Raw genomic sequence first — 25,294 nt, forward strand, 5'->3', positions numbered from 1 at the left:
AGCCACGTGCTCGTGTCTCTCCTAACGTCCGTCTATCATGGACGATGCTCAGACTCTGGACGTGCTCGCCAACGTTCTCAACGATATATCTGAAAAGCCTTATAATTTCTCTCTTCATGTTCAGCATATCAATCTCGCTCGCTCGCTGCAAGGCATGGAATCCGAAGTCCAGTCAGCAATCGAGATGATGTCCAATTACTACTCAGTCGGAGGCGACCTCTGGTTGGAACTTATCGAATCCAAGAAGGCGTCTTTGGATTTGGATACCGTCGATGGTGTAGCAGAGCTCTTGGTGGTGTACGAACGTGCAGAATACGACTATACATGTGCGCGATGTTCAACTTCGCCGGTTCTTTGTGATTCACGTTTTGCAGCTATTCCTCTTCTGAAAAGTCACATAGAATTCGTCTTGGAACGATACGCACGGTACTATGGCAGCGAAGCTACAGAGCCAAAGCCTGATGCATTTGGCGAACTCTTCTCGGAAGACTGGACCCGCACGACACTGTCCGGCATCGTAAAGAAGGGTCAGGGTCATGTAACACAGGTGCGCACTATGATAGGCTGAGTGTCTGTATGCTCCGTTCATGCAGATACCAGAGCCATGTGTTATGGGATATGCAACGGGACTGGGAGCTTGAAGTGCTGGAGTCTACTTCAGGTTCAGATAGGTAATTGAACAAGCTTGATTCTCACTTGGTAGCTGAACCGTATGTACTAGAATTGAAGCTGCTGAACGAGTGCAACGCTTCCTCCTTGAACGCCTCCGGCAACCTCACTCAAGCACGTCAATGCCGCCATTTTCCCTCTGTGTATATATCTAACATACGTTGGTAGACTCTGACGACACCTTTCAAATATACTCCTCGTTCACCACGAACCACAAGCCACCGCAGGAGTACGAACCGCTCCTTGTTGCTGCTACCAAAATCCGCTCACAAGCTGTTAAAACCTTTCAACGACGAGAAGCCATGGAAGCTGCATTGGTATGTCTTCGAAAGGATCTTTAGCCAACATTGAAGCCAACATGCTACAGGTCCAATCCAATTTCTCTCTGGAGAGCTATGCAAGCTATATTGCCTATGAAAACAGAGCTAGATATCCAGAGCTGCTAGTAATGAGTGGCCTTTATGAGCGGGCCATCGCAGAGGCTGCAAAGCGGAAGTTTGCTGGTGAGGCGGGTGCCGACGACGCTTTGAGATCATTTTGGGTTGGTTATTGTGACGCAGTGGTATGCAAGTCACCTTTGTACTTCCTTTATTCTTTAATCTTTCACTAGAGAACACTCGGCGACGAGTCTGGAGAACTACAGGTTTTGCGAAGAGCCATCAGAAGCGCACCAGCCTCTGGGGACGTGTGGGCTCGAAATATCCGGTACTTGGTTGGTAATAGCATTCAATCACAGTGCTGTAACTTACGCAGCTCCTGACAGGAACGTATATCTGACCCAACAGACAGTTCAAGTACAGCGGATTCCATATCTAGTGTGTTTTTATCGTCAAAAAGTCTTTCTACAGTGTGCTAAAAATAGTGCTAGAGATCTACAATTCGGCGCTAGGCACGGATCTGCTCCAGTCTGAGGTCGAACAAATCATCCCGGTCGTGTTGGCGCGCGCAGGTTTTGAAAAACGATGGTTCGAAGCTGGATATGGCGGTTAGTAACAATTCATTCGTCTTAGGTCAGGTCTTTGATACTCTGCAGATGAGAAAACATTTGCCACGCTAATAGCGATATTGGAGAGTGGAATTGATATAGTGCGGAAAGGTAAAACAAACCACACAACGGTTTCCTCCTATTTTCTGATTAACTTTTCAGCGAACAGCAACGGCGACCAGTGGTTGCGGCTTGAAAAATATCTGTCCGAGATTGTATGCGTTTATCCATTTTCTGAGTCTTCGCTGAACAGCCATTCTTCTCTGTAGTATCGTGTCGCGGGATTGGTGGATGGCCTGATAAAGCTGTGGCAAGCGACTGCGAAACACTACAAAAGCAGTTACATGGCATGCACATTGTACACTGATGCACTCATGTGGGTATATTTCGATTGCTATCTGATAGTGACAATAACATGCATGTCAACAGAAAAAACGACCGCGCGGATGATGCCCGCAAAGTGTTTCAGGAGATGCACAGGAAACACTTTGACTGGCCGGAAGCCATATGGGACGCTTGGGTAACGTTTGAACATTTTCACGGAACGGTGGAAGAGATCAATGCCGCAATGGATAACATTGAAAAAATCCGACTTCAGGTAAACGCCCGACGGGCCAAAGTCAGTAATCGTTCTTGTTATATGTCTGTATGTGGCGCTGACCGGTGCGAAAGGAAGCTGAAAAGGCTTCGCGGCAATATGCACAGATGGCTGCAGATCAGTTTGTGAATGAAGTTGCGGCCATGCAGCCGCATGAGACTAGTGAGAACGCTATGAAGGTCGACTCTGTGCCGCCAGCCATGGTCGAGAGGGGTGCCAAGAGACGATCAGAAGACGATGATGGAGGTACAGCACTCAAGAAAGCCAAGACAGGTAGTGTTACCGTTTACGAGTTGAAACACTGAAAGAGCTGATAATCACTGTAAGAGCAACACACAGCTCCATTGAAAAGGTACGCACTAATGGATACTGACAGCCATGTCGCTGATAGGCTTCTAGGGACAGGGAAAATTGCACCGTTTTCGTTGCGGATCTTCCTCCAAATGTAAAGGAGGAGGATTTGCGTGCGCTTTTCCAAGACGTGCTTTCACTTTTTCTCAACTTCGACAAAGCATCACTGACTGAATGTTCAGTGTGGGACTATCAAAGCCATCAAAATTTCATCAATGCCAGAGGGACATGTTGCTACTGTCGAGTTTGCAGAAAGGGTAAGTGATACAGACCCTGCGGCTGGGCATGTCTGAATTTGATCCAGGACTGCATAGCGGCAGCGTTGACGAAAGACAAGAAGCGAATCCACGAGCAAGAAATTGCTGTGCACCTTGCATGGCAGTCCACCCTGTACATCACCAACTTCCCCGAAAGTGCGGACGATGCGTACATTCGAAAACTTTTTGGCGAGGTGAGTAGGCGGCTTAAAGGTGACCGCAGGATTAATACCGTGCAGTTCGGGGTCATGTTCGATGTTCGCTGGCCGAGTAAAAAGTTCAAAAGTACCCGACGCTTCTGTTACGTTCAATATACCTCACCGGTAGTTTCCCGTCGTTCCGTATCCGTTCCCGATGCACTAATGCCCTTCTTAGGCCGCCGCCGAGGCCGCCCTTTCGCTCCACGGAAAAGAGCTTGAACCACATCAGTCGCTCAGTGTCCTGATTTCAAATCCTGAAAGGAAGAAAGACAGGACGGACCATGACGCCGATAACAAGGAGATATATGTCGCGGGGCTGAACAAGATGACGTCTTCCGATGATCTTCGCAAACTCTTTGAACAGGCAAGTCTTGGCTATTTTGGTCGAAGATTCATCAATCTGAGTTTCTATTAAAGCATGGTAAGGTGAAGGGTATTCGAATGGCCACCGACCAAAATGGACATTGTAAAGGCTATGCTTTCGTTGAATACAAAGATGCTGTAAGTTCATCACGCAGATTGATCTTTGGAGTAGCCTTGACGCTGTTACAGGAACACGCAACCGCGGCTTTGCAATCGAACAACTTCGAACTGAAAAAGCGGCACATCGCGGTAACAATGTCTGACCCCCGGGCCAAGGCTCGTCAACGGTAAATCTTTAATGATAAGGGTTGTTTTAGAGCCGTTTAAAATAGCTAACAATCTCGTACAGAAACAAACCCGACGCGGACACGGAGTCGGGTTTAGGCAGGCGCGCTGACGTGCGAAGCCGGTCCGTACGCATCCACAACCTTCCGCAGAATACGGAAACCCAAGAAGGGCTACTACAACAAACAATTGAAAAGATCGTTCCGGTAGTTCGCGTCGAAGTCCTTGGTGACACGCGGGAGGCTGTTGTCGAGCTCGCCACTGCTGCGGTGCCTCATCTCGTTTTCTACGCCACCCACTGATTCTGATGGTCCCTTTTTGCAAAACAGGATGCAGGAAAACTTCTCTTGAGACCCGAACCACTAGAATTCGGTGGAAATGTGTTGAAGATTACTGAAGAAGCAATAGGTAGTAAGTCTTCGGCGCGCAACGCCGCTTCTACACCCGGTGGGATGTTTGTACCTCGGACGGCGACTTCGAGACCTAGAGCGGGTCTAGGGCATGCTAAAAAGCAGCCGACCAAGGTGGCGTCGAGCACTAGCACTACTATAAAGCCATCGGCTGCATCCGCCACAGGCAAAGGACAAGATGATTTTAGGTCAATGCTGGGAAACTAACAGTCTAAGAGAATAAACTCAAACCTTCGATTGATCCTGATATTCACTATATCTCATTGTCCTGGAAGAAGAAAGTATCTCGCTCCTTCGGGTGCACGACTATACTATTCCACTGAAGTATTCGAAGGAGGGGAGTCTCACAAACGAACATGTATAATTCTACGGGGTACCGGTTCAAGAGGCCTAATTCCATCACTGTCAGGATAATTCAACCGAGTCGAAGACGACATTAGGGCCAGGGTAATCATCACCCGAGCCACCACTGATGATAGATATGGTGCATCAGGGATGGTAAAATCGTCTGTACGAAAAGCTTGTCATTAGAATGTTCGATGTCAGGTTCTCAAGAAGTGCTCGCACAAACTTGATTGAGTCCGCGCCAGGTCCCACGGGTGACACTGCAGAGTATAAATCGGTAATTTTACGTCAGAAACTCTTGCTTTACCCTCTCGAATTGACGGCTGTTGGGGCTATTAGCAGTCGTCAGTGTCATGCATCATAGAGGCCTACATGTTAGGTAAAGCAAACTCACCTGAAGGGGCACTTGAGGTTCAGCTATTTACCGTAATCTGCGGTCTTCTAACTGCGAAGGCTACTGTGGTACATATGTGCAAAGTTCGCTCCCCTGATATGAAAGAAGTTAGCTTCCAATACTAATCAGACGTTGATACACTTCTCACCAATCTCGGATGACGACGCGGTCCACTCAATGGTGGTGGGATTGTTTATCTGTCAATAAGCTCCAATCAGCATCAGACGACGATATCACCACGTCGCATACGTCTTTGACCTGAGCCATTGGGAAATCAGACTTCGAGCTCGAACTGATAAGTGAACATCACTGGAACCCAGTCGCTCATTCTCGAATCCGACCTAGAAAATTCGTGACCTGGGAATGTAGGGTTTGCTGGAGATGATCGGCCATACTCACGGATGCATCCTTTCAATGAGATCGGCGTTCAAGGACTTGGTGAACCATTATATTTCTTCAGACTTCGAGAAGACACACATACACCGGAGGGAGTGCCATCAACGGTACCAAAGTTCCAAATGGTATCGGGGACATCAAGGGAAGACGACAATTCCAAGGTAGCACTTGATCCAGCTTCCACAGTGACACTGGCAGTCCCGGCTGCAAGCTCCCCTTGGTCCAGAGCCGCTGTGTATGTTCCGGGTCTCATGGAATCTCGTGAAAAAGATCCACTAAACGGTGCTATTGATTAGAAGACGATGTGAGGTGACTGCCAATCCACCGAATGCTGGAGTCCAGTATTGTACATCATCGTTCTATAGGTGGCACATCAGGTCATAATTGAAAAACTGTTAATGGATCCGTACACTGAATCCAATAGTCACGTCGACACTAGACAAGGTTTCCGAATACGTGCCAGACACGGTACAACGGTCCGAAGACGCTACGTAGCCCTCAAGACCAAGATCTTCATGAAGCTCATGTCGAAGTTGTCTGAAGGGGCTGATCCACTCATCATTACCAGGGCATATCTTGAAACGACTTTGTGAGCAGCGAATACCTCGAAATGCACGCCAAGCCCTACGGTCCGAAAAATCGGGTACGATAGCTCTCCGTTGGTTTGGAATTCGTGTAGAAATAAACTTCCTGTTGAGTGCTTCCCTGACTGTCGATACCTGAAGGACACTCAGTGACTTTCATTGGGCAAGAGAACAGACCTCGGAAGAATGGATCACCAGACGATGTCACAATGTTGCAATTGAAGAGACGCCAACGCTATCTCCGGTTACATGAACTTGATCCTCAATGAAGCAGACCTGCAGCATCATGACGTGAACCAAATTAAATAAGTTCATTTCAAGCACACGTATGCTGGAATAAAACTTGGATCGGGTCTCCGCCCAACTCAAAGACGTCAGAACCCTCGATGGCCGTACCGCCATTTACTTCAGATTTGGTATTTCCATTCGGAAGTTCGTCCTTTGACAAACGAGCAATGAATCGCAGTTCATCGACAGAAGGCTCTACAGAGGCTTATGTTCCAATATACAGGGAGGGTATTCACACCTGACCGGACAATGTAATAATGTTTCTGTAGGAAAGTCTAGCATGGAATATTGAAGGGCAATTAAGGCGGCCTACGATTGTGTCAGTCTCGATTGTCACTACTGCGATGTCGTTGTCGACAGCTGAAGTGACCGTCGCGGACTCCAGGCCAGAACTAAGCTAGGCGAATTTTGAAGAATCTTGCAATTCCTTTCCGTTGTAGTCAAGGGAGATGATATCCCCGTTTGAAGTGTTGACTGTCAACAGGTGAATTCGGTTCTGAGGAAAATAGGAAGGACCTCTCACTTGTTGTAAGCAAGCCAGAATCGACCAGCATGTTGGAACCCGATGTTGTAACACCAAAGATGCAAAACCGGATGAAATACATCCCAACAGAATGAACGCTAGGAGCTTCATTTCTTCAAAAATGGTATTGGAAAAGTATGGATGTCAGCATTATATATGTGAAGCGGCTGGACACCTCTGAGGGGATAAATAAACGGAAAAAGGTTAGTCGGATTATTTTCGCTAATGTTCAAAAATGTTTCCAGAGAACCCGACCAAGTGATGCGGGGGTTGCTAAACATACTGCTGTGGTGTGTGACCATTGGCTTGGCCCGTGGGCCAAGAACACTTGGAGACATAAGAATGGAATACGGGCGCCCAAGGTACCTAGGAGCAGTCCGCCTGCTGCCGCATTATGCAAAGGATTATCAACAGTGTAGTTTCGAAGACTAGTTGCACGCGATACAACGATCACGATACCGCGTTTGGATGCGTTGCAAGAACCCGATAATTAGGCGGACCAGAGGCTCGTTCCGAACGGTCCGCTGAGCCCTCACTGCATACTTTGTACTCCATCAGTTGTCCTTATTGAATATGAACAATGTAACCCAGAGAAAAATAATTTAATCGACACTGGTGAGACTCGCCCGTGATGCTGTCTCTATATCCTCATCGTGAGAACTCTCATATGGGCTACATTCGTACCCAACTGCAGTGGGCGCTCGGTTAAGACTATTGCCCGAGTTTATCACAGGCGTAGCCGATCTTGAATGGGAGGTGAAAGTTTGAAGAATTGCTCCAGAACCTTTTCTCGTAGATAATTTGAGCTTCGACAATGTAACATCATGATTTTGACGAATCACCATTAATCAAGTTTCCAAAACACGGCCGCGACGCTACATGGCTAGGAGAAGTCGGAACTTGTGTAGATGGCGAAGACAGGGTGGGGGATGAGTGCTCATGGGACATATCAGAAGAAGATTCTGGACCGGATTCCTCCAATATGGTCGGAATCGTTTTAGGAATATGGTCTTGCGAGAATTGAGTCGGGAACAGGTCTTGGCGCCACTGAGCCTGCCGAGGCTCTACCCAGCCCATATGCTGATTGGACATATAAGTCGCATCTGACTGTATATCTGCAGGAACGAACAGACTTTGATCTTCGTAGTCTTCTTGGATTTCAGGAGGTGTTGTTGCCACATGGCCGGAAGAATGCGGTGGTATTCGATGCAGAAGGCCGTAACTAGAGGTATGTTAGTCTCTAAAAATGAAAGCAACACGGCCCGAACCGACCCAAACACACAACCCAGGAGACCATCGCCACCCCAATGACGGTTAGGAACAAGAACGACTTCCCTGAGAGCACTGAACTCACGTCAGATGGAGTCGAAGATTACTAGAACGGTCACGTACTCAAAGTCGTGAGAGTATACATAGACCCGCAGAGGTTTATCAACATGCTGCAGAGAAGGAAAGCATTATTATACTGACCACACAAAGTAGAGGCAAGAGCTTACGGCTTCGACTAAATCATAAAAATCGTTTTCGGCACCAAGAACGCCTCCGGACCAGCCTGTGATATAATCGCCGTACGGGACCAAGCCGGCGCTTTCAGCAGGACTGCCTTCAAGGACATCGAGGACGTGCCAGACGTTGTCAAGGGCGAATTCAGGCTCGCATATTCGCATGCTGAGCCCGAGCAAAGAAGGCTGAATATGGGAGCTCTGAGGCTGGGACTGCTGCTGAGACCATGCACGAGAAGGAACAATAGGGACCACTGCAAGCGCAAAGTGGAAGATTAATTCGAAGATCAGAATATCCAGCGTATAGGAAGTTCACGTGCCTCGCGTTTCCTGGCCTTTGCTGTTCCAAACCAACAAGTTGAGCATCCGGCCCTCATGACTCTCCACTATTTTCTCCAGCTCTGCTACATCGATATTCTGTGCAGACAGCGAGTCACCTTCAAAGCCAACGACAAAGTCAAAGAATGGCTCAATATTCGTATGGGACGCTGGCGAAGACGGGGTGACGCGAAGAACGTGGAGAGCACGAGATGGGGCGTGGCTCTGAGAAGTCGACTGTCCCGCTCCCATGTCGTTGCAGGCTCCCAATCAGAATCCAGCAACGAGACGAGAATAAGGGCGATGAAAAGAAATTGTCCGAAATTAATGTCTACGTCGTGGTAGTATTATTACTGGTAATAGTCTATGTACATAAGCGTGACAGAAATCACATGACGTCACTGTCACATTACTCGAAAATTTCCAGTGCTGGACGTCGACGTTCCCGGTGTACAAGTCGAGATTACTGGCATCGCTGAAGCAGGAATACTGTGCTTTTTCGTGCCTTCCGCGCTTGTTTTGACTGGGATTGCGGCATGCAGTGAGTTGCAGTCCTATTCCTATTCAATGAGTCAACTGGAACACTGTTAGGTGACTTATGTTCCTTTGTCGTCGACAATTGAGCCGTGTCGTCTTTCACAACCTTCTTTCGTGTACGCGCCAAGTGGCGTGTAGAAAATACACAAAAAATGCAGGCAGCCCTGCTGCACAGGCGGTACCTAGCGTGCAATCTTCGTCTCTCACGCGATCTTCATCTTCCCAGTCAGACGAATATCCTACGACTTCCTATCCGATTATATCCCGACAAACGCGTCGAAAACCCAAACACCTCACGCTCGATGGATATTTTCAGATGCGCACTCAGGATCTCCAGGCCATTGCTTTTTTGCCTGTTGATGCCTACCTGGATATCCTCGACGACAGACCACTGTCTCTGAACCAGTACAAGACAATTGTATCGGACGTCCTTCAAATTTACAAGGGCTCAACGGGAGATCAGATGGCCGTTATACGGTCTATCACGCAATCGGGTCATTTTTTCAACCTATCCCCCGAGGACGTACTGGCGTTGGTACAGAGACTTGACCAGTTGTTTGGCGGTCTGGAAAAGGCGGACCGTGGCCTCTTTGAGCGCCTTCTAGGGAAGCTGCATCCCTCCCGTACGGTCGCGCACCTGGAGCTGCTTGATATGCTACACCCCGTCTTGATGTATCACCTTGAAGAACATCCCCTTCCACCCAAGAAGACATCTATACCGTACCGCCCAAGTCAGCTTATCCGCAAATCGGGATTCTACATTCGGGCTCTTTTGATTGCAGACAAACGCGACAAGGTGTTGGAGGTGTTCCAGGCGCTAATGGAGAAGCAATTTGTTCAACCGATTCCAGAGCTTTCTGCATCTCAAGAGTTCGGGGTTATCGTTCTCTTGACCCTGACGAAGGCATGGTTTCATTGGGATTGGCGAAACGTTGGTATGCTGCTCCTGCTCGACGGGGTCCGCCAGCCGAATGCTTTCGAGGCGGCAATTGCACCTACCACGCACCGCCTCATCGCAGACTGTGTTCACCAGTGTGTTCAGAATGCCAGGTACCATGAACTGGGCCAGTGCCTGGAGCTCCTTTTCCAGCTCCGTTTCATCTCGCCCCTTCCCGATAATATCATTCATGCGTTATACATCGCCCTCAAAACGTATGAATTTTTTGACCTAGGTTTGAAGCTGTACGGCTTGGTCAACAAAGACTCAGTCATTGAACATCATTCATATCCGCCTCCACCGAGTAAAGTTCTATTATGGCTACTGCGATCAATTGACAACCAATCGTCGGGGTCCCGACTGGCCCGAATTCTCGCTGGAGCCGTCGTAAACCAAAATGTCGACCTGCCCGTGGAGGATCGCGCTCATTTTATTGCGATACTAGCGAAAAATGGTTTTGGTAATCTCGCAAGGACGTTATGGCTCCGATACTCCACCGGGCCAGACAAGGCATTTGTCACCGGCAACGCGACTTGTATGATTCGCATGGTTTCCATTTTCACACATCTCCGAAAACGGCTTGAAGCCCCAGAAGGCCGTCAATTGACGAGAATTCCAGACCCTGCACTGTCTCGGGAGCGCGACGCTGAATATGCGACTTTCGTTGACCATGTGTTGGCAGAGTGGTCCCTGGTTCATACGCCTTTGACAGCCGCTAGCCACGAGAATTTGACATCGTTCGCACGAGCCAATTTCATAGCTGGACGGCAATCTGATGTGTTCAGCGTCTATGAGATACTTCTCGAACGCAGGGAAATCCCAGATCTTTATGACGTGAATGTCGTGTTGAGAGCACTGGCGGAGCGACATCCTCGCGCTGCAGCGAGGATGATCGAGAGGATGATTGAGAAAGGCTTGCAACCCGATGGAGTGACTTTTGGCACGGTACTTCACCAAGCCCTCGTACACAATGACTTGTCGCTTTTCCAGGATCTCCTCCTCCGACTTGGCGAAATGCAGGTGGTGCTGACGGAGAAAGCGCTGGTGTCTTTCGTGCGCGCCAATGCGACGTTCAGCGTCACTGCAGCGCCTGACGTTCAGAGAAAGAAGTTCCTTGGCATTTTGTCGGTCGTCACGGCCATGAAACATACGGGGATCACGTCGTCGCCGCATCTAGGCAAGTTTCTCGTGTATGCGGCGTTGAAAGCGGGATTGGCGGTATTTGCCTACAGATTCTGGAAAGTGCTGTTATCGGGGTCGGCTCAATGGGACGACGACGAACAAGGCCAGCTACGAAGTACGTTGATCTCTAACATTCGATCTCGCTGGCGCAAAGGTGCCCTGGCGGAAGGGCGGGCTAGACTCATGCTGAGGCATCTCGCGGGTAGGAATTGTAATAGGACATAATAGAAAAATTTGAGTAACCAAGAAACGGGGGGGGGAAAAGGTTACGATGGACAAAATGGAGCACGTGGAAGTAGGCACGAGCCGCAACTCGGATCGGAGGCAATGAAAGTGGTGGTGATGTGAGTGATGTTGAGCAAGCCTGAGGAAACCAAAAGAGTGCATCGCGAAACTTCAATCTGGCCGGTTGCGAAAGATTAACCGGAGATAGGCCGGGGCAGTGACCGCGGTCTATTGTGAGAACGGAGGCAACAACTCGTGATACAATATTTGTTGAATGATATTCTGGAAACCATATGTGTAAAAGTGCTCAATCCGGACGGGGGACGCTGATTTTTAGGTTTCCATTGCCTTTACGAGCCTGATCCCAGTTTGATATATAACATTGAAAGAAGAAGAGGAAAAAAAGCCCGAGTAGCAAACAAAGTGCTACACGCATGCTTCAAAACGGCCACTGCACATACCTTCCCATTTCCTCTCAAGGCCCCATCTGTCCTCTCTGCGCGCTGTGTCTTCCTGCCGCTCATGCCTGTCGCCCGTCCAAAGAAGGAGTCGAGCTCGGCCACCCCGCCTTCCGACGACGGCCTCCTCAAGGATCCACACGCCGAAATCAGCAAAAGCAAGAGAAAGTATGTCTAATTTCTCTCTGTTTCACCGACCTTTCTCCGCGCCCCACCCCCGCATTTCTTCCTATTCCCCCCTTGCTTTGCCCTCCTTGCTCCTACACGTCCTGTTCATGTTGTGGCTCTCTTCTTTTTTTTCCTGTCTCATCTTCGTTGCTGACGTCTTCTTCTTTGTTGTTTAGGCGGCAGTCTCAGAGTACGTATTCTGTAATCCCTATTTGATTTGCCCTTTATTGATGCGATATCGAAGGCTGTGATGCTTGCAGAGCGCGCAAGGTTCGATGCGCTAGAGAGAACCCCGACGATCAGAAGCAATCATGCAAACATTGCATATCGCTCGGAATTCCCTGTACTTACGAATACCAGCCTAAAAAGAGAGGTCCCCCAAATCTGTGGGTGTCGTCATTCCTCGCTGTTCGGCTCTGCCATACTTAGCAGTATCTCTACAGATATCTTCGCAGGCTACATGAAGCCCAAGCAGCGGCCGCGGCGGCTGACAACCAGGTCGATGCAGATGGCTCCGCATCACCGTCATCGACGGCCATGACTAGCCCCCAGTCACTCCTGTCCCCGTCGTTTGGTCCAAAGAGTCCCTCTTCGTTTATGGATTCCCCGATACCAGCACTACCCACCGTTCCTTCTATCCCTATACCCCCTTCACGCTATCCCATCGCGGCAGATACCTATCATTCCCACTATTCCAGCTCAGTGTCATCGTCCTACCCTGGTTCCCTCTCTGACACATCTAATACCCAGGACGAACCCAAGGGGTACTCTCCTCAACCCGATTCTTTCAATACTTATCCTTTATATAATTGGTCCTACAAACAGCACCAGGTCCTTCCGGTGCAGCCACCAGCCCAAATACCCCCTCTCTCGTTTTATTACCGACCGCATAGATTGGAGGAAATTGCTCCAAGAGATACAATATCTCTCATTATAGCACTCTTCTTCGATTTCGTGTATCCACTCACTCCTTGCGTTCACAAACCGTCCTTCATGGCTGACCTCCATGCCCGCCGGGAGGAGCGGGATCCGCTCTTTTTCGCCCTTGTTATGTCCACTGTGGCTTCAACGCTCGTTCAGGTTCCCCGTTCCTATGTCCCAATGGATCGTCCGGTTGTTCGGAAGCTCGCTCAGGTACGTACACATTACTGTTGGTCCTGGTTGCTCTCCAACTAAAAGGCAATCAGACCTGTCACGAAGCTAGCCGGCAAGTTTCTATAGCATCCTACGATCCACCAACTTCTATGCATGTTATTATTCGATATTTGTTCGTGCCTTTCATCCTTTTTTTTTTTTTACATGATTTGGGTATTCAGATCTTTTCTTTAGCGATTGTGTGTATCACTTCTGTGAGGGTCATGACGCCACGCAGCATGCAGCATTTGGTGAAGCTGCGCATATCGCCGTTACTTTGCGTATGCATGAAGAAGCTTCGTATGAAGGCCTCGACCCAATCGAGAGCGAGATCAGACGGAGAACTTTTTGGCTGCTTTTTGGAGGTGAGCGCGTTGCTTTGTCAGGTGTGAGAGCATTAGATAAATTTGTAATTTTTTAGCCGACAAGTCAATGTCAGTCCTCCTTGGACGGCCCATCTGTCTTCGTGACGAAGATTGCACCGTTCATTTCCCTAAGGAACTAGATGACGAATAGTAAGTTTTTGAGTATGTTAAAATGATCCACTCAACTTCCTCGGTTGTTTTATTTTGTAGTATCACCCCCAGCGCTTACCTTCCTCAACCACATGGCAAGACTGCCATTGTCTCGGGTCTTAACTATACCTCCCGCATTTTCGCACTTCTCGGGGAGATCTTGGTCCGTATCCGAGTCGACAAGCGCTCTCCACCCCAAGGGCAGTTTGCTACCGCCAGGCTCGAAGAGGTTCAGTCACTTCACGGCCGTATCCTTGCGGCGTTAAGCCACGCGCCTGAACCCTTGCGACTGAAGCAAACACATGCCCCTTCCCACATCCCTCCAGAATACGGAGGTGCGGTTTTCCGACAAGCGACCTTTGCCGAGGTGAAAGATTTCTTTGACAATCCTCATGCTTCGCGAGCGAATGCATTGAACCCATTCTTGGTCATGCAAGCGAACTTGTATGTAACTCAGGTAAGAGTTAACTCTGTTCGCGTCGTATGCAATACTGACTCTTTTCCCAAGCAACTGGTCCGATTTGTGATTGAACAATACCGTGATGAGCTGGTCGTCTCGTTGCAAGGAAATATTGATGATCACCAAGTCGCCGAGGACCGAGAGGCTGTTGCTAGTGTACTGCTGAGCATACTTCACAGGCAAGGGTTGTTCAATTGAAAACGCGTCTTGTTACTTGACGTTACATGTACAGCATCCCGATTCAATCTATCGCCACCAATGGACCTAGTTTGGTAAGTGAGATTTCATGGATCTCTCTGGGTTTGCAAACCTTTGAATTGTTTTCTCAAGGTCCATAAGGTGCGCTTTGTCGCATCTACGCTGCTGGATGCAGTGAGAAAAGCTGAAATAGCGCCGGCGTCTGCCGCCCGCGCCCACGCATATCTTTGTTAGTTATTGGTCATCCATTATTTATGTTTTCAAAGATGTGTTGACCCTGGGTATCTAGGGGATTTCCTTAGCATCTTATCTGAGATCGAGAGGAACTACTTGTGAGTCTAAAACGACATGCTCGTTGCGATGCGGGTTAACTAACAGGTACCTTGTAGACTTGACGACGACCGGGATGGCACGTCCAGTGGCGACGGAATGGCCATGATGAGCTAAAGGAACTCTGGCAGCCTTTCAGCAAAAACAATAATCGTAACTGTATCTATCGTTTCGGCTTTCCCATTGTGGTATACCCGCGCCCTTCGTATATTGCTCTAGCTGCATAACAGCGCTTACTGTGTATTGTTAATTAACTCATCCTGTCGCATTGTTATCGAATAGTACTCATCATCTACTTGTGTGTAGCCCAGCTGACCTTACTACCCTTTAGTCGACAAAATAAAAAGTTGGCTTGGTTACTATGTCTGCTGCGCATTTTTGAATATAGATGGGACCGTTTGGTTTTAGAAAGCAACTCGAATTCAAGGGGTGATCGTTGGTGATCATCATCAATCGCAATTTGCCTTCGGGTTCCCGAGGCCGAAGAGACCGGTGCCTGACTGAAAAAGGGAATTTCTGTGACCCGGACTGTGATTTTTGTGACGAGCGTCTTCCGCACCGCTCAGCATCTAGCATTCCGAGGAGCACTGCTATAATTTCCTTTTTTTTTTCCACAGATTTTTCAACTAAAATACAAGAATTTGATCAATGTCGACTACGGAATTCACAGAAGAAGAACAGAGTCGCTACGACCGACAAATCCGTCTGTGGGGAATCGAAGCCCAACAAAGGTGCATTTCTACGATTTTGTTTCCCCGTGGGGTCCTTCAGAGAGCTTCTTTTGAATTGAGAATTGCAGTCGGACTTTCTGAGACTGATTGACGTGATAGGATGCGTAATGCAGCGATTCTCGTTGTACGATTGCAAGGCACTGCAACAGAAGTTATCAAAAACATCGTCTTAGCCGGCGTAGGCAGGCTCGTCATGGTAGATGACGCAGACGTTACTGAGGAGGACCTTGGGGCCGGTTTCTTTTTCCGAGACGAAGATGTCGGTCAGAAGGTAAGCTTCGCAATTTCGCGTCTTTCGACGGAAATTTGATGGCTATTCTTCGGGCACCGTGTAATGTAGAGAGTAATTGCTGCAAAGTCAAGAGTTGAGAGTCTCAATCCCCTCGTGACGGTGGAGGCAATCACAACTATGACCTTGCTTGATGAGGCAGAACTTGAACAAACGCTCGGATCCGTACATTTGGTGTGTGTGACAGATTGGGATCGAGATGGTCTTGTGAGCTCTTCACTTTGACACTCTGAATGTTTACTATCCTAACACCACCTCTACAAGATCCGTCTAAACAACGTGTGTCGGCGACTCCGTATCCCATTCTATTGCGGAGGTACCTATGGTGTTGTAGGCTACATATTCTGCGACCTGCTCAATCACGAGTACATTGCTCCGTGAGTCCAGTCTCTCCTGGCTTGATCTCTCTACCGGTAAGTTTATCCATCTCGCCGGCACATTTACAGCGACCGCTCTGCTCCCAACACTGCCCAGAAAAACATTAAAGTTACAGCCGCGTACTCCCCTCTTCGAGATGCTCTACGTCACAAGTGGTCCGCGTTGACAAAAAGGCAAACTAAAGAACTGAATCCTTCGGTCCTTTTCATGATTCTTGGTGGGTTTAATTGGTCGTGACATCATGCAATATTCATGGAAAATACTCGGCTCTAGCGCTTTGGGAGTTCCAGTCGATACACAATGGAGTCCTTCCCGATAGTGTCGCTCAGGTGGAAGAATTAGAAACTATAACGAACGCAATGATAGCTGCGGCGGACGTGAACAAGCAAGTTTTAACAACAATTCCTAGAGACTTGGCCGAGCAAGTTGCTTTTGCTTTCCTCTTCATTTATCTTCCTCTGAAACCGCGTTCAGGTCAGTCTCAACGACTGCAGGTCATGAGTTCTCTCCAGTTTGCGCGATAGTTGGCGGTATGTTAGCACAGGACATCCTGAAATCTCTTACTGCCCGAGAACCCCCAATCGCCAACTTCCTAACTTTCGATGGTAACACAGGAGGCGCTACCGTGGCTAGGATGAATATGGCATGATTGTTGGTAGCTTGACTAGTTCAGATCTACCATGTTTCTTCGTTAGGCGTCTCTTTCTCATCTGCAGCACAGGTAGTTTCGCCGACGTTGGATGTTCTATATCTCCGATAAATATCAACGAGGTCATCAAACCTGCAGTATTAATTGTCCACATCGCTGGTTCCGAGGTAGCACTTCATCGCCCACGTTATTCTCAGATGGTCTATGTACCTGAACGATATATGGAGGATTTCAACGCCTAAGTACAAACCATATCTGATTTCAGATGCATCATGCATCATGCAAGTGCCTCAGCTGACCGTTTTCCATGCACGAGTGGATCGAAAGATCATACTAGACGATCATGACAGTTTGCTGACCGGCAAGGCATGTTCTTTATAGGCGTCACTCTGCCGGCCTACCCATCAGGCTCACTGACTACATCGCATTTTAGCTCTTGATTTTTGCGATTGTGGCTCAGTAGATGAAGGAACTGTCTTCATACAGGTCATGCATGCATTGGGACGGTCTTTCTTCGTTCCGGAACTTTTCACAAACGAGCCACGAGACAACGTGATATGCCGTTCGCTGCTTCTGATGTGAAACCAACCCCGTCTTCTTTTGCAAAGTTGCACCTCCAACAACAGACGTGCTCATGACTTACTTTGATTGTATTGTTGTTGGCTCAGGCCATGCGGGGAGTTGTGCCGCACTTTCATCGCTACAGGCAGGGTGTCAGAGAGGTCAGGCCGATCTGATGTTTTGGATAAACATCTCATTTTGCTTGATAGTTTTAATTGTCGATAAGTGTCCCCCAGCTTGGGTTGGGGGAAATGGTTACTTTACTGCTGGGGCCCATAGGACTGTGCATGGTGGACTGCAAGACTTGGCGCCTATCGTAAATAATCTAACTTCAGAGATGGTCGATCGGATCGACATGGAACCGTACAGTCGTCACCAATTCTTTGAGGACATCATGCGGCTCGGGAACGGCAAAGCAGACCCTGTGCTAGTTAGTGCAGTGGTTGACAATTCACGGGACGCGATACAATGGCTCGCTCAATCTGTCAAAGTCCCTTTTGTGTTCTCTTTTCATCGCCAAGCATATGAAGTTGATGGACGCCAAAAATTCTGGGGAGGAATGGTCCTTAGTGTCAAGTCCGGGGGGAAAGGTCTCATAGCGGCACATCAAGACGCTCTACGCAAGGCAGGTGTTGAGCTTTGGTTTGATGCCCCTTGCATGGAACTTCTAAGGGAAGGAAATGCGATCGCGGGAATTGTCGTTCGGAGGAACGAAGTTGATATCACTCTGAAGACGTCTGCAGTCATCCTCGCTGCTGGCGGCTTTGAGGCGAACTCTGAGCTAAGAACCAGGCACTTGGGACCCGAGTGGGAAGGGGCCAAGGTCTGTCGTATGGCCCGTTCACGGATTTACGGTTATAACGACGTTTATGGCTAACCAGGTTCGGGGAACACCATTTAACACGGGCGATGGATTTCAGCTCGCCCGGGCCGTAGGTGGTAAGATCACAGGTGACTGGGCGGGGTGCCACAATACTGCCTGGGATGCAGATGCTCCAAGTGATGCTGGGACACGGGACGTAACTAACCAGTACACAAAATCCGGTTACCCACTGGGAGTTATGGTAAACTCCGACGGGGTACGGTTTGCTGACGAAGGCGAGGACTTCCGAAATTACACTTATGCGAAGTTTGGGCGGGCGATATTATCACAGCCCGGGGGAATCGCTTTCCAGATCTGGGACGCAAAAGTCATTGGGTCATTAAGAAAGGAAGAATATGGCGACGGGATTGTTGACAAGACGATGGCGAATAGCATTGAAGACCTGGCGCGTGAGCTCTCTGCCAAGGGGTTGAAAAATCCGGATGCACTTATTCGAACACTGAGTGGTTTCAATGCGGCAGTTGAACGGCACCAGAGAGACTTTCCCAACCAACAGTGGGATCCCACAGTCAAAGACGGACTGTCCACTCAGTCGAGTAGCTGCCTGCTTGACATACCCAAGTCAAACTGGGCTTTACCGATTAATCAGTCTCCTTTGTAAGCTGATTTTGATTTTGAGTACTAGTTCTCATTCATCAATTTCTTATGGCAGTATGGCGGTCAAAGTTTGCTGTGGAATCACCTTCACATTTGGAGGTTTAGCCATCGATCCCGAAACTGCTGGAGTTATTTCTGAAGAGACTGGACGGTCCATTCCGGGTCTCTTTTGCACTGGAGAAATGGTTGGAGGTCTTTTTTACAATAATTATCCTGGTGGTAGTGGCTTGACTGCGGGTGCGGTATTCGGGCGCAAAGCTGGTGCTAGTGCTGCAAAGCTGCGTCTTCAACAGTAGACTACGTAGAAGCTCGATTGATATGACGTCATCGATACTTTGGCTCCTTTTTTTTTTTTACTCTGAACACGGTCCCACCGCCCTTCCTTGGCTTGTTCCATTACCATCACTACCGTCTATTTCGTCCTTTCAGCGTGTCGGTTTATTTCACTATTTATCCCCTTTGTCGACTATTTTATCTGCACGCTTTGGTAGGTGTCAAGGTGTCGGTGGCTTGTCATGTCGCGTATTACGGAGGCTGTTGGACAGACCATTGAAAATGACCAGCGACATGGGGCTCCTCCTGAAGAAGGGGACAATTCGCGAATTGCCCTTTCGAGTCCTTCACGCGCAACGCCCAGAGTATCGAGCCAAGAACAACGTGTTACTCATTTCCGGACGCCACCTACTACTCCGTCCATGAGGACTGGTCCGCCACGGTCATTGTCGTACAGTTATTCGACTCCAAACTCTCCCGCTACTTCTAGGAATAACTCCAAGCACGAAAACGGCGACCCAAAACCAGATTCTGCCGTAGAACAAGGAGACTTCCCTTTCGTGTCTCCCAGCACTGACTTTCGCGACGCGTTGGAGTTTAGGAGTGCTTCGACTGATAAGAAAGGGAAGAGGAGGGAGAGTAAACTTCTTGACGAGAGTTGGAATCCTCTCAAATGGTTTCACGAGTCTCCGAAGGAAGAGAAGGCTGGCTTTGATTTCGATGGCGTCAGTGCAGATGGTCACCCTAGAGAACCAGTGACCGACGGTGAAGAAAGCACCAAACTCCCACCTTCTGGTCTACGGCGCATATCATCAGGACCACCTGCTCCTCCAGAACGAAAGACTACGGGAGCAAGATGGGGACGGTTACGCTCATTAATTCCAAACGTCATTACTCAGGTCTCCCATAGCCCCGTAACACCAGGACCATCAGCCGTCACGTCTAATGCTGTGAATATTACCGACGAACTTATCGCCGGAGGCCTTTCGACTCTCATGTTACGCTTATGGTTCGAGCGTGACGAAAATGACTTGCGACGTGTTCCCGTACTCTTCCACCGACTTCGCATCCGTGTCAGCGATAGCTTGCATCCTTTACACAGTCATAAATCTGTGTTCAGGATCGAATGTGAATATGCAAACGGTGCTGCGCGCTGGGTAGTTTACCGACAACTTCGTGACTTCATCTCTCTTCATTATCACTACAGTTTATCCAATGCCCTACAACGCAATGTTGAAAAGATCCCTGAATTCCCTAAGACCAGTACGTTGATATCCGTCTCTTCACAAATGCAGACACTAATCGACAGGCAGGTTTACCTTATTTTAAATTTTTACAGAAGGAAGGCCGAGAGAAAGGCAATCAAGTTGGGCATGCCGACTTTGCTCGTTTACAACGCGAAGCCTTGGAAAATTATCTTTTAGATCTTATCCGTGCTGTTGTACGTCCTTTGTGAACTTTGTGACGTTATTTTGACTTCTTCCCAGATGTTTCACCCCGCAGCTAACCGCTTGGCTAGTTTTCTTGAGATCAGTGCACTTTCCATGTACCTTTCCCCATCTGGAGGTGCCCAGTATAAAGCTGGCTATTTACGGATAGAAGCTGAAGAAGGAGAGTTTGGGCGCAAAGGTTCAAGCTGGAGGGCCAAGCGAGAATCAAGGTGGTGTGCCGTCCGAGAAAGCTACTTGGTAGCACTTGTTGAGCCGGGAGAGGTGCGCATTTTGCAAGCTTCATATATTGGTCCTAATGTACATGTAGTTAACCGTTTGGGACGCCTTTCTGCTGGATTCCGATTTTAAGATCGAGCGTCCTAAGCGGTATTATCGACAAGGACTGAGTCTTCTTCATTCCGACACCACACACAACGAGGACCAGTCACATATAAAAGCGAAGGAACGCAAATCGGAAGCAAGTGCAGAAACAGAGCATAGGTCTCTGATGGGATCTATTAAGGGACGATTTTCACGAGCTCTTCGTCTCAATCACAGTACACATTTCCACTCCGACCATGGTGAAGAGGCTCAAGATGGCTCCTCTTCATCTTCATCTTCTGTGGCATCGCATGCCCCGACTCCCCTGCTTGATCCGTCTACCAACACCAATCCTCTTTCCGGTGGTGTCGACAACCAAGACATAGTTGACGGCGAGCCTTGGAAAGCCGAGAAGAAGAAGAAAAAAAAGATTCAAACTGACGTTTCGAAACACACTTTCTATATATCAAACTCGCAAATGCGGCTGAGGTTGTATGCTCGGAATGAGGTTCGTTCAGTCATTGCTTGCTACAAGCAGATGTTAATGGTTTCTCTACGTAAAGAGACAGATGTTGCAGTGGATAACAGCTTTCGAGCGGGTCGCTGCTGCCTCACATCATACGGGGACCAACAGGTTTAATAGTTTTGCTCCGATACGGCTCAATGTTGCAGCTCAATGGCTCGTTGATGGTGTGAGTCACTAATGTCTTCCTTGTATGGCGTCAACATTAATTCAATATTACAAGCGTGACTATTTTTGGAATCTATCCCGCGCAATCTTGCTTGCAAGGGAATCAATTTACATTCACGATTGGTGGTTGTCCCCAGGTAGGTAAGGCACGACGCGGCAGTGTTATATGTGACATCGTTCTAGAGCTTCAGCTTCGCCGGCCCAATAAAGAGCGTTATCGACTAGATCGATTGTTGGAGAGAAAGGCCAAGGAAGGCGTCAAGATCTGTATCATCGTCTAGTGCGCTTGAGGTTTCCATTCAAGGGGCTCAGAATACTGATCAAATGTAAACAGCAAAGAGGTGTCGAGTCGTACAACGCCGACAGACAGCAAGTGAGATTCATTCCCTGCTCTCTGTTATCGTTCTAATCAGAACGGACTAGTTATACAAAGCAGCGTCTGGCGTCCCTACATCCTAACATCATGATTCAACGGTCTCCGTCGCATTTCCAGACAGGTACTTTCTATTGGGCGCATGTAGGTTCCAAGGATCCTCCCTCGTTCTTTTTGTTTGACGCTTCTGGTGACAGCATGAAAAGCTTTTCGTCATAGATCAAGCCATCGCTTTCATGGGGGGACTTGATGCTTGCTTTGGAAGGTAGGATTGTCATATCGGGTCTAAAAACTCTGTTGATATGCGAGGCTCAGATGGGATACTCCGCAGCACGCACTTACCGACGATGCTGATGACGAGTTATCTCAAGTATGGACTGGTAAGCGAGAATTCCTATTTGTTTGAGATTTTTAAAAATTGCTTGGCGCCCCGTCAGGCAAAGATTATAGCAACGCTCGGATTTCGGACTTCCATACGCTCAACAAGCCTGAAGAGGATATGCATGATCGTACGAAGATACCTCGCATGCCCTGGTGAGTTGACTTCTATGTCATTTTGCAGGCACTGATGCATTTACAGGCATGATGTTGGTATGCAGGTAGTTGGGCAACCCGCTCGTGATCTGGCTCGGCATTTCGTTCAAAGGTGTGTTGTCGTCCGATATACGTCCACTCGGTATTGATGTTCCTGTCTTTAGGTGGAATTATCTTTTGAGAATCAAGGTATGCTTCCAAAACTTCGACTGGTACATGAACTATAGAGGTTATTTTAGAATCATTCTCGAGCCATGCCCTTCCTTTTGCCACCTCCGGAATTCAGACCCGGCGAACTGACGCAGATGGGTTTAACTGGTACGTGTGAAATGCAAATCTGTCGTTCAGCGGGACCCTGGTCTTTAGGGACCGCGAGTCGCATCGAACATTCCATTCAAAACGCATATCTCAAGGGTTTGTCCATACTGTCGAAAATGTTAGTACTACTAACCTTTTTCAAATAGCGATTCAAATGTCAGAGCATTTCGTGTATATCGAGAATCAGTTCTTCATCACTTCGTAGGTTGTTTTATGTGCCTTCTATCCTTAATTGATTTATGATGCCAGTACCACTGTCAACGACGTCAGGATTGATAACAAGATCGGCGACGCCTTGGTTCACAGGATCATCAAAGCTGATCGCGATGGAACCCCCTGGAAGTGCTGTGTGGTCATCCCCCTACTCCCAGGCTTTGCGTTCCCTTTAGACCATAGTGATGGCAGTTCTGTTAGACATGATGGGTATCTTTATTTTATCCTTTCTGACATCTGACCTCAGATCCGCATCATCCTCGAATGTCAAAATCGTACCATATCCAGAGGCTCCAATTCAATATTCGGAAGGCTCAGGAAGGAAGGCATCGACGTGAGTGTTTTTGTCTTCATTACTCTTTTCCATTACATATTTACTCGCAGCCGGATGATTATATTACTGTATTCTCCCTTCGTAATTGGGGTAAGCTCAGAGACGTGTTGACGACCGAGCAGGTCAGAAGAGTCCTATTTGAACGTCATTTTACTCATTGCGCTTAGGTTTACATCCATGGGAAGGTTTGCATTGTAGACGACCGGCTTGCCATCATTGGAAGCGCAAACATCAACGAACGATCTCAGAGGGGGGATAGGGACTCTGAAATTGCGGCCGTAATTCGAGATACAGATATGATCGATTGGTCAGTGGTAAAATTCCCGTCATCCCAACAAATCTGACATTGCTTTAGTACCATGGCCGGGAAACCATTCAAAGTGGGACGTTTTGCTCACACTTTACGAGTCCGGCTGATGAGGGAACACATCGGCGTTGATGTCGATGCTTTGTATGAAGAAGACTTAATGGCTTCTGATACCGTAAAACCCGAGCATGAACAAGTAGCTTTGAATCCTGGTAGCGAACAGCGCCACCGACGGGAGAATGGTGCTGCTGAGCCGGCGACGGCTGGTAGCTCTTCACATGCAACTACAGACGGCGTTGATCGAGGTATCTTCGACTCTTTGTCGTAATTATGAGGAACTTATTTTCTGTAGAGCTAAACGGTCCATCAGAAGCAACTATCGACACTACAAGACAGGTCTCATCGGAGACTGACGATGACATGGACACGGCGTTTCCGAAAAACACCCGCACTGGAGAGAATGTGCCGAGTACCACGCTGGAAGAGAAAGTCGTTCAAGATCATCTCAACGGAGGAAGGCCACTCGCAAATGGACATGCCCAGAATGACAAGGCTCAGGACATAAAGCGGACGTCTCACGACAATTCGTCTCCAAACGGTGCTTCACATCTCCCATCGAACGGGAACCTTTATGGGACATCTGTCGATGCCTATAGATCCCCCGAAATAGATGATCAGTTCCCGCATGTTCGTTCGGGACCAGAGAGTGGGGAGGATGAAGAATGTACGGTTCCAAGAGCACGTTCAACGCTCCGTAAAAATCTGGGGAGTAAGTTGGGCCACAATAACAAGTGGACTGTCCCAACACCGCGACCTCATGTCGATCCGAACGGTTTTGAGGATCCTATATCGGACGCATTCTGGAAGGATGTGTGGGTCGCATGTGCTGTCCATAATGTGTGTCTCATACCCTCTTTGTGACGGTTTACTGAGTTATTATTCCCATTAGACGGAGATATATCGGAAAGTCTTCCATGCTGTTCCGGATGACGTTGTCACAACTTGGAAGCAGTACAAGGAGTTCGTATCACATCACGAGCGCCTGAATAAACCAGTAAGAATAATCCTCTCTCCGGGAAGTTAATTAAACATATTAATGGCTATATCTAGGCGTTCGATTCGACTTCGCTTGACGCAGTCGGAAGAGTGCCGTCTGAAACTGGAGACGATACCGTTCTCACTAGTGAAATTCCAGCTTCTACCGAACATGTAACGGAGCAATCCGATGGGCATGTATATCTGAATGAGGAGCCCGATCTGAGCAGCTCTCCTGGCGTAGCGGACAAGGAGCCTACCCGTGTTCGCTCACGGTCTACGCGAAGCACGGAACCTTTTACGAAGGCTGAGCGAGACGAGATGGAAAAATTGCTGGGCGAGTTGTGTGGACATTTGGGTAAGCCTATCGTTCTGGCTACAGATGTGATACTGAACACTTTCGGCAGTGATATATCCCAACCGCTTTTTGGAGGGTGAGGACGTTGCAAACAATTTCTTATTCAATGCCGATCGGTGCGTGTAACTCTGCTATAGCATTGTCCCTCTAGAAGTCCCTTTGACCTGTTGTTCAGGCTCTTGCCCCTACCTATTTATGACTAATCATTCTTATGTTGGAGGGTCCCTGAGGTCTCTTTAAATTTTACGCGATACCAGAGGTTGTTCCATAAATAATTTGCATTTTACCCCCTTTCAGAATTAAGGAAGTGTCTTCACATGACGAAAAAGGCAATCACCGCTTCGAAGGAGGCCAGGCCCTCGAGGGATTTTGGAACGATCTGGCCACCGCCATGGCGGTGGCAATCT

General features: G+C 48.3%; 8 protein-coding genes across 8 annotated transcripts; 6 read left to right on the plus strand and 2 right to left on the minus strand.

Moving 5' to 3' along the window:
* On the plus strand, positions 1-4,488 carry BT62DRAFT_355291 (uncharacterized protein). The gene is made up of 23 exons (XM_043180606.1): positions 1-326; positions 375-547; positions 601-671; positions 722-783; positions 838-986; positions 1,037-1,231; positions 1,280-1,381; positions 1,433-1,484; positions 1,538-1,654; positions 1,703-1,765; positions 1,817-1,869; positions 1,924-2,030; positions 2,084-2,273; positions 2,327-2,525; positions 2,592-2,604; positions 2,652-2,733; positions 2,786-2,860; positions 2,908-3,183; positions 3,236-3,424; positions 3,478-3,561; positions 3,613-3,710; positions 3,773-3,977; positions 4,038-4,488. The coding sequence occupies exons 1-23, from the start codon at positions 38-40 to the stop codon at positions 4,323-4,325; spliced, it is 3,132 nt and encodes a 1,043-aa protein (XP_043036646.1). The 5' UTR covers positions 1-37; the 3' UTR covers positions 4,326-4,488.
* A 643-nt stretch (positions 4,489-5,131) lies between these two features.
* Positions 5,132-6,759, minus strand: BT62DRAFT_922239 (uncharacterized protein; the record flags this gene model as incomplete). Its single annotated transcript, XM_043184386.1, has 10 exons — positions 5,132-5,198; positions 5,257-5,291; positions 5,339-5,484; positions 5,579-5,612; positions 5,664-5,828; positions 5,858-5,972; positions 6,164-6,320; positions 6,364-6,388; positions 6,439-6,522; positions 6,649-6,759. The coding sequence occupies 10 exons, from the start codon at positions 6,757-6,759 to the stop codon at positions 5,132-5,134; spliced, it is 939 nt and encodes a 312-aa protein (XP_043036647.1).
* An 830-nt stretch (positions 6,760-7,589) lies between these two features.
* On the minus strand, positions 7,590-8,831 carry BT62DRAFT_1078872 (uncharacterized protein). The gene is made up of 6 exons (XM_043179426.1): positions 8,471-8,831; positions 8,145-8,404; positions 8,041-8,087; positions 7,921-7,992; positions 7,782-7,870; positions 7,590-7,728 (listed from the first exon to the last, which is right to left on the minus strand). The coding sequence occupies exons 1-6, from the start codon at positions 8,718-8,720 to the stop codon at positions 7,646-7,648; spliced, it is 801 nt and encodes a 266-aa protein (XP_043036648.1). The 5' UTR covers positions 8,721-8,831; the 3' UTR covers positions 7,590-7,645.
* A 55-nt stretch (positions 8,832-8,886) lies between these two features.
* BT62DRAFT_1078873 (uncharacterized protein) lies at positions 8,887-11,471 on the plus strand. Its single transcript, XM_043179427.1, has 2 exons — positions 8,887-9,009; positions 9,060-11,471. Exon 2 carries the CDS (start codon positions 9,067-9,069, stop codon positions 11,347-11,349), a length of 2,283 nt encoding a protein of 760 aa, XP_043036649.1. The 5' UTR covers positions 8,887-9,009; positions 9,060-9,066; the 3' UTR covers positions 11,350-11,471.
* Positions 11,472-11,669: 198 nt separating this feature from the next.
* On the plus strand, positions 11,670-15,002 carry BT62DRAFT_988471 (uncharacterized protein). The gene is made up of 13 exons (XM_043190112.1): positions 11,670-11,975; positions 12,152-12,165; positions 12,220-12,361; positions 12,419-13,109; positions 13,163-13,242; positions 13,305-13,474; positions 13,531-13,624; positions 13,685-14,081; positions 14,133-14,263; positions 14,317-14,356; positions 14,415-14,511; positions 14,572-14,614; positions 14,672-15,002. The coding sequence occupies exons 1-13, from the start codon at positions 11,872-11,874 to the stop codon at positions 14,727-14,729; spliced, it is 2,061 nt and encodes a 686-aa protein (XP_043036650.1). The 5' UTR covers positions 11,670-11,871; the 3' UTR covers positions 14,730-15,002.
* A 258-nt stretch (positions 15,003-15,260) lies between these two features.
* Positions 15,261-16,659, plus strand: BT62DRAFT_982285 (uncharacterized protein; the record flags this gene model as incomplete). Its single annotated transcript, XM_043189670.1, has 7 exons — positions 15,261-15,343; positions 15,443-15,614; positions 15,684-15,839; positions 15,897-16,009; positions 16,079-16,227; positions 16,284-16,431; positions 16,485-16,659. 7 exons carry the CDS (start codon positions 15,261-15,263, stop codon positions 16,657-16,659), a joined length of 996 nt encoding a protein of 331 aa, XP_043036651.1.
* A 308-nt stretch (positions 16,660-16,967) lies between these two features.
* On the plus strand, positions 16,968-19,106 carry BT62DRAFT_356062 (FAD/NAD(P)-binding domain-containing protein). The gene is made up of 5 exons (XM_043180607.1): positions 16,968-17,025; positions 17,093-17,381; positions 17,430-18,043; positions 18,102-18,700; positions 18,756-19,106. The coding sequence occupies exons 2-5, from the start codon at positions 17,294-17,296 to the stop codon at positions 18,994-18,996; spliced, it is 1,542 nt and encodes a 513-aa protein (XP_043036652.1). The 5' UTR covers positions 16,968-17,025; positions 17,093-17,293; the 3' UTR covers positions 18,997-19,106.
* Positions 19,107-19,395: 289 nt separating this feature from the next.
* BT62DRAFT_904040 (phospholipase D) lies at positions 19,396-25,090 on the plus strand (the record flags this gene model as incomplete). The annotated part of the gene is given in 26 exon segments (XM_043183546.1): positions 19,396-20,236; positions 20,287-20,414; positions 20,461-20,685; positions 20,732-21,232; positions 21,288-21,416; positions 21,471-21,552; positions 21,599-21,695; positions 21,750-21,788; positions 21,839-21,932; positions 21,986-22,053; positions 22,104-22,168; positions 22,226-22,322; positions 22,369-22,434; positions 22,487-22,511; positions 22,562-22,736; positions 22,787-22,841; positions 22,890-23,049; positions 23,101-23,187; positions 23,238-23,309; positions 23,355-23,494; positions 23,543-23,815; positions 23,830-24,391; positions 24,444-24,573; positions 24,633-24,887; positions 24,937-25,003; positions 25,063-25,090. The coding sequence occupies 26 exon segments, from the start codon at positions 19,396-19,398 to the stop codon at positions 25,088-25,090; spliced, it is 4,461 nt and encodes a 1,486-aa protein (XP_043036653.1).
* Positions 25,091-25,294: the final 204 nt, after the last annotated feature.

The sequence above is a fragment of the Guyanagaster necrorhizus genome (genome assembly GCF_019112545.1).
Source record: "Guyanagaster necrorhizus MCA 3950 unplaced genomic scaffold BT62scaffold_25, whole genome shotgun sequence".
Lineage (NCBI taxonomy): Eukaryota > Fungi > Basidiomycota > Agaricomycetes > Agaricales > Physalacriaceae > Guyanagaster > Guyanagaster necrorhizus.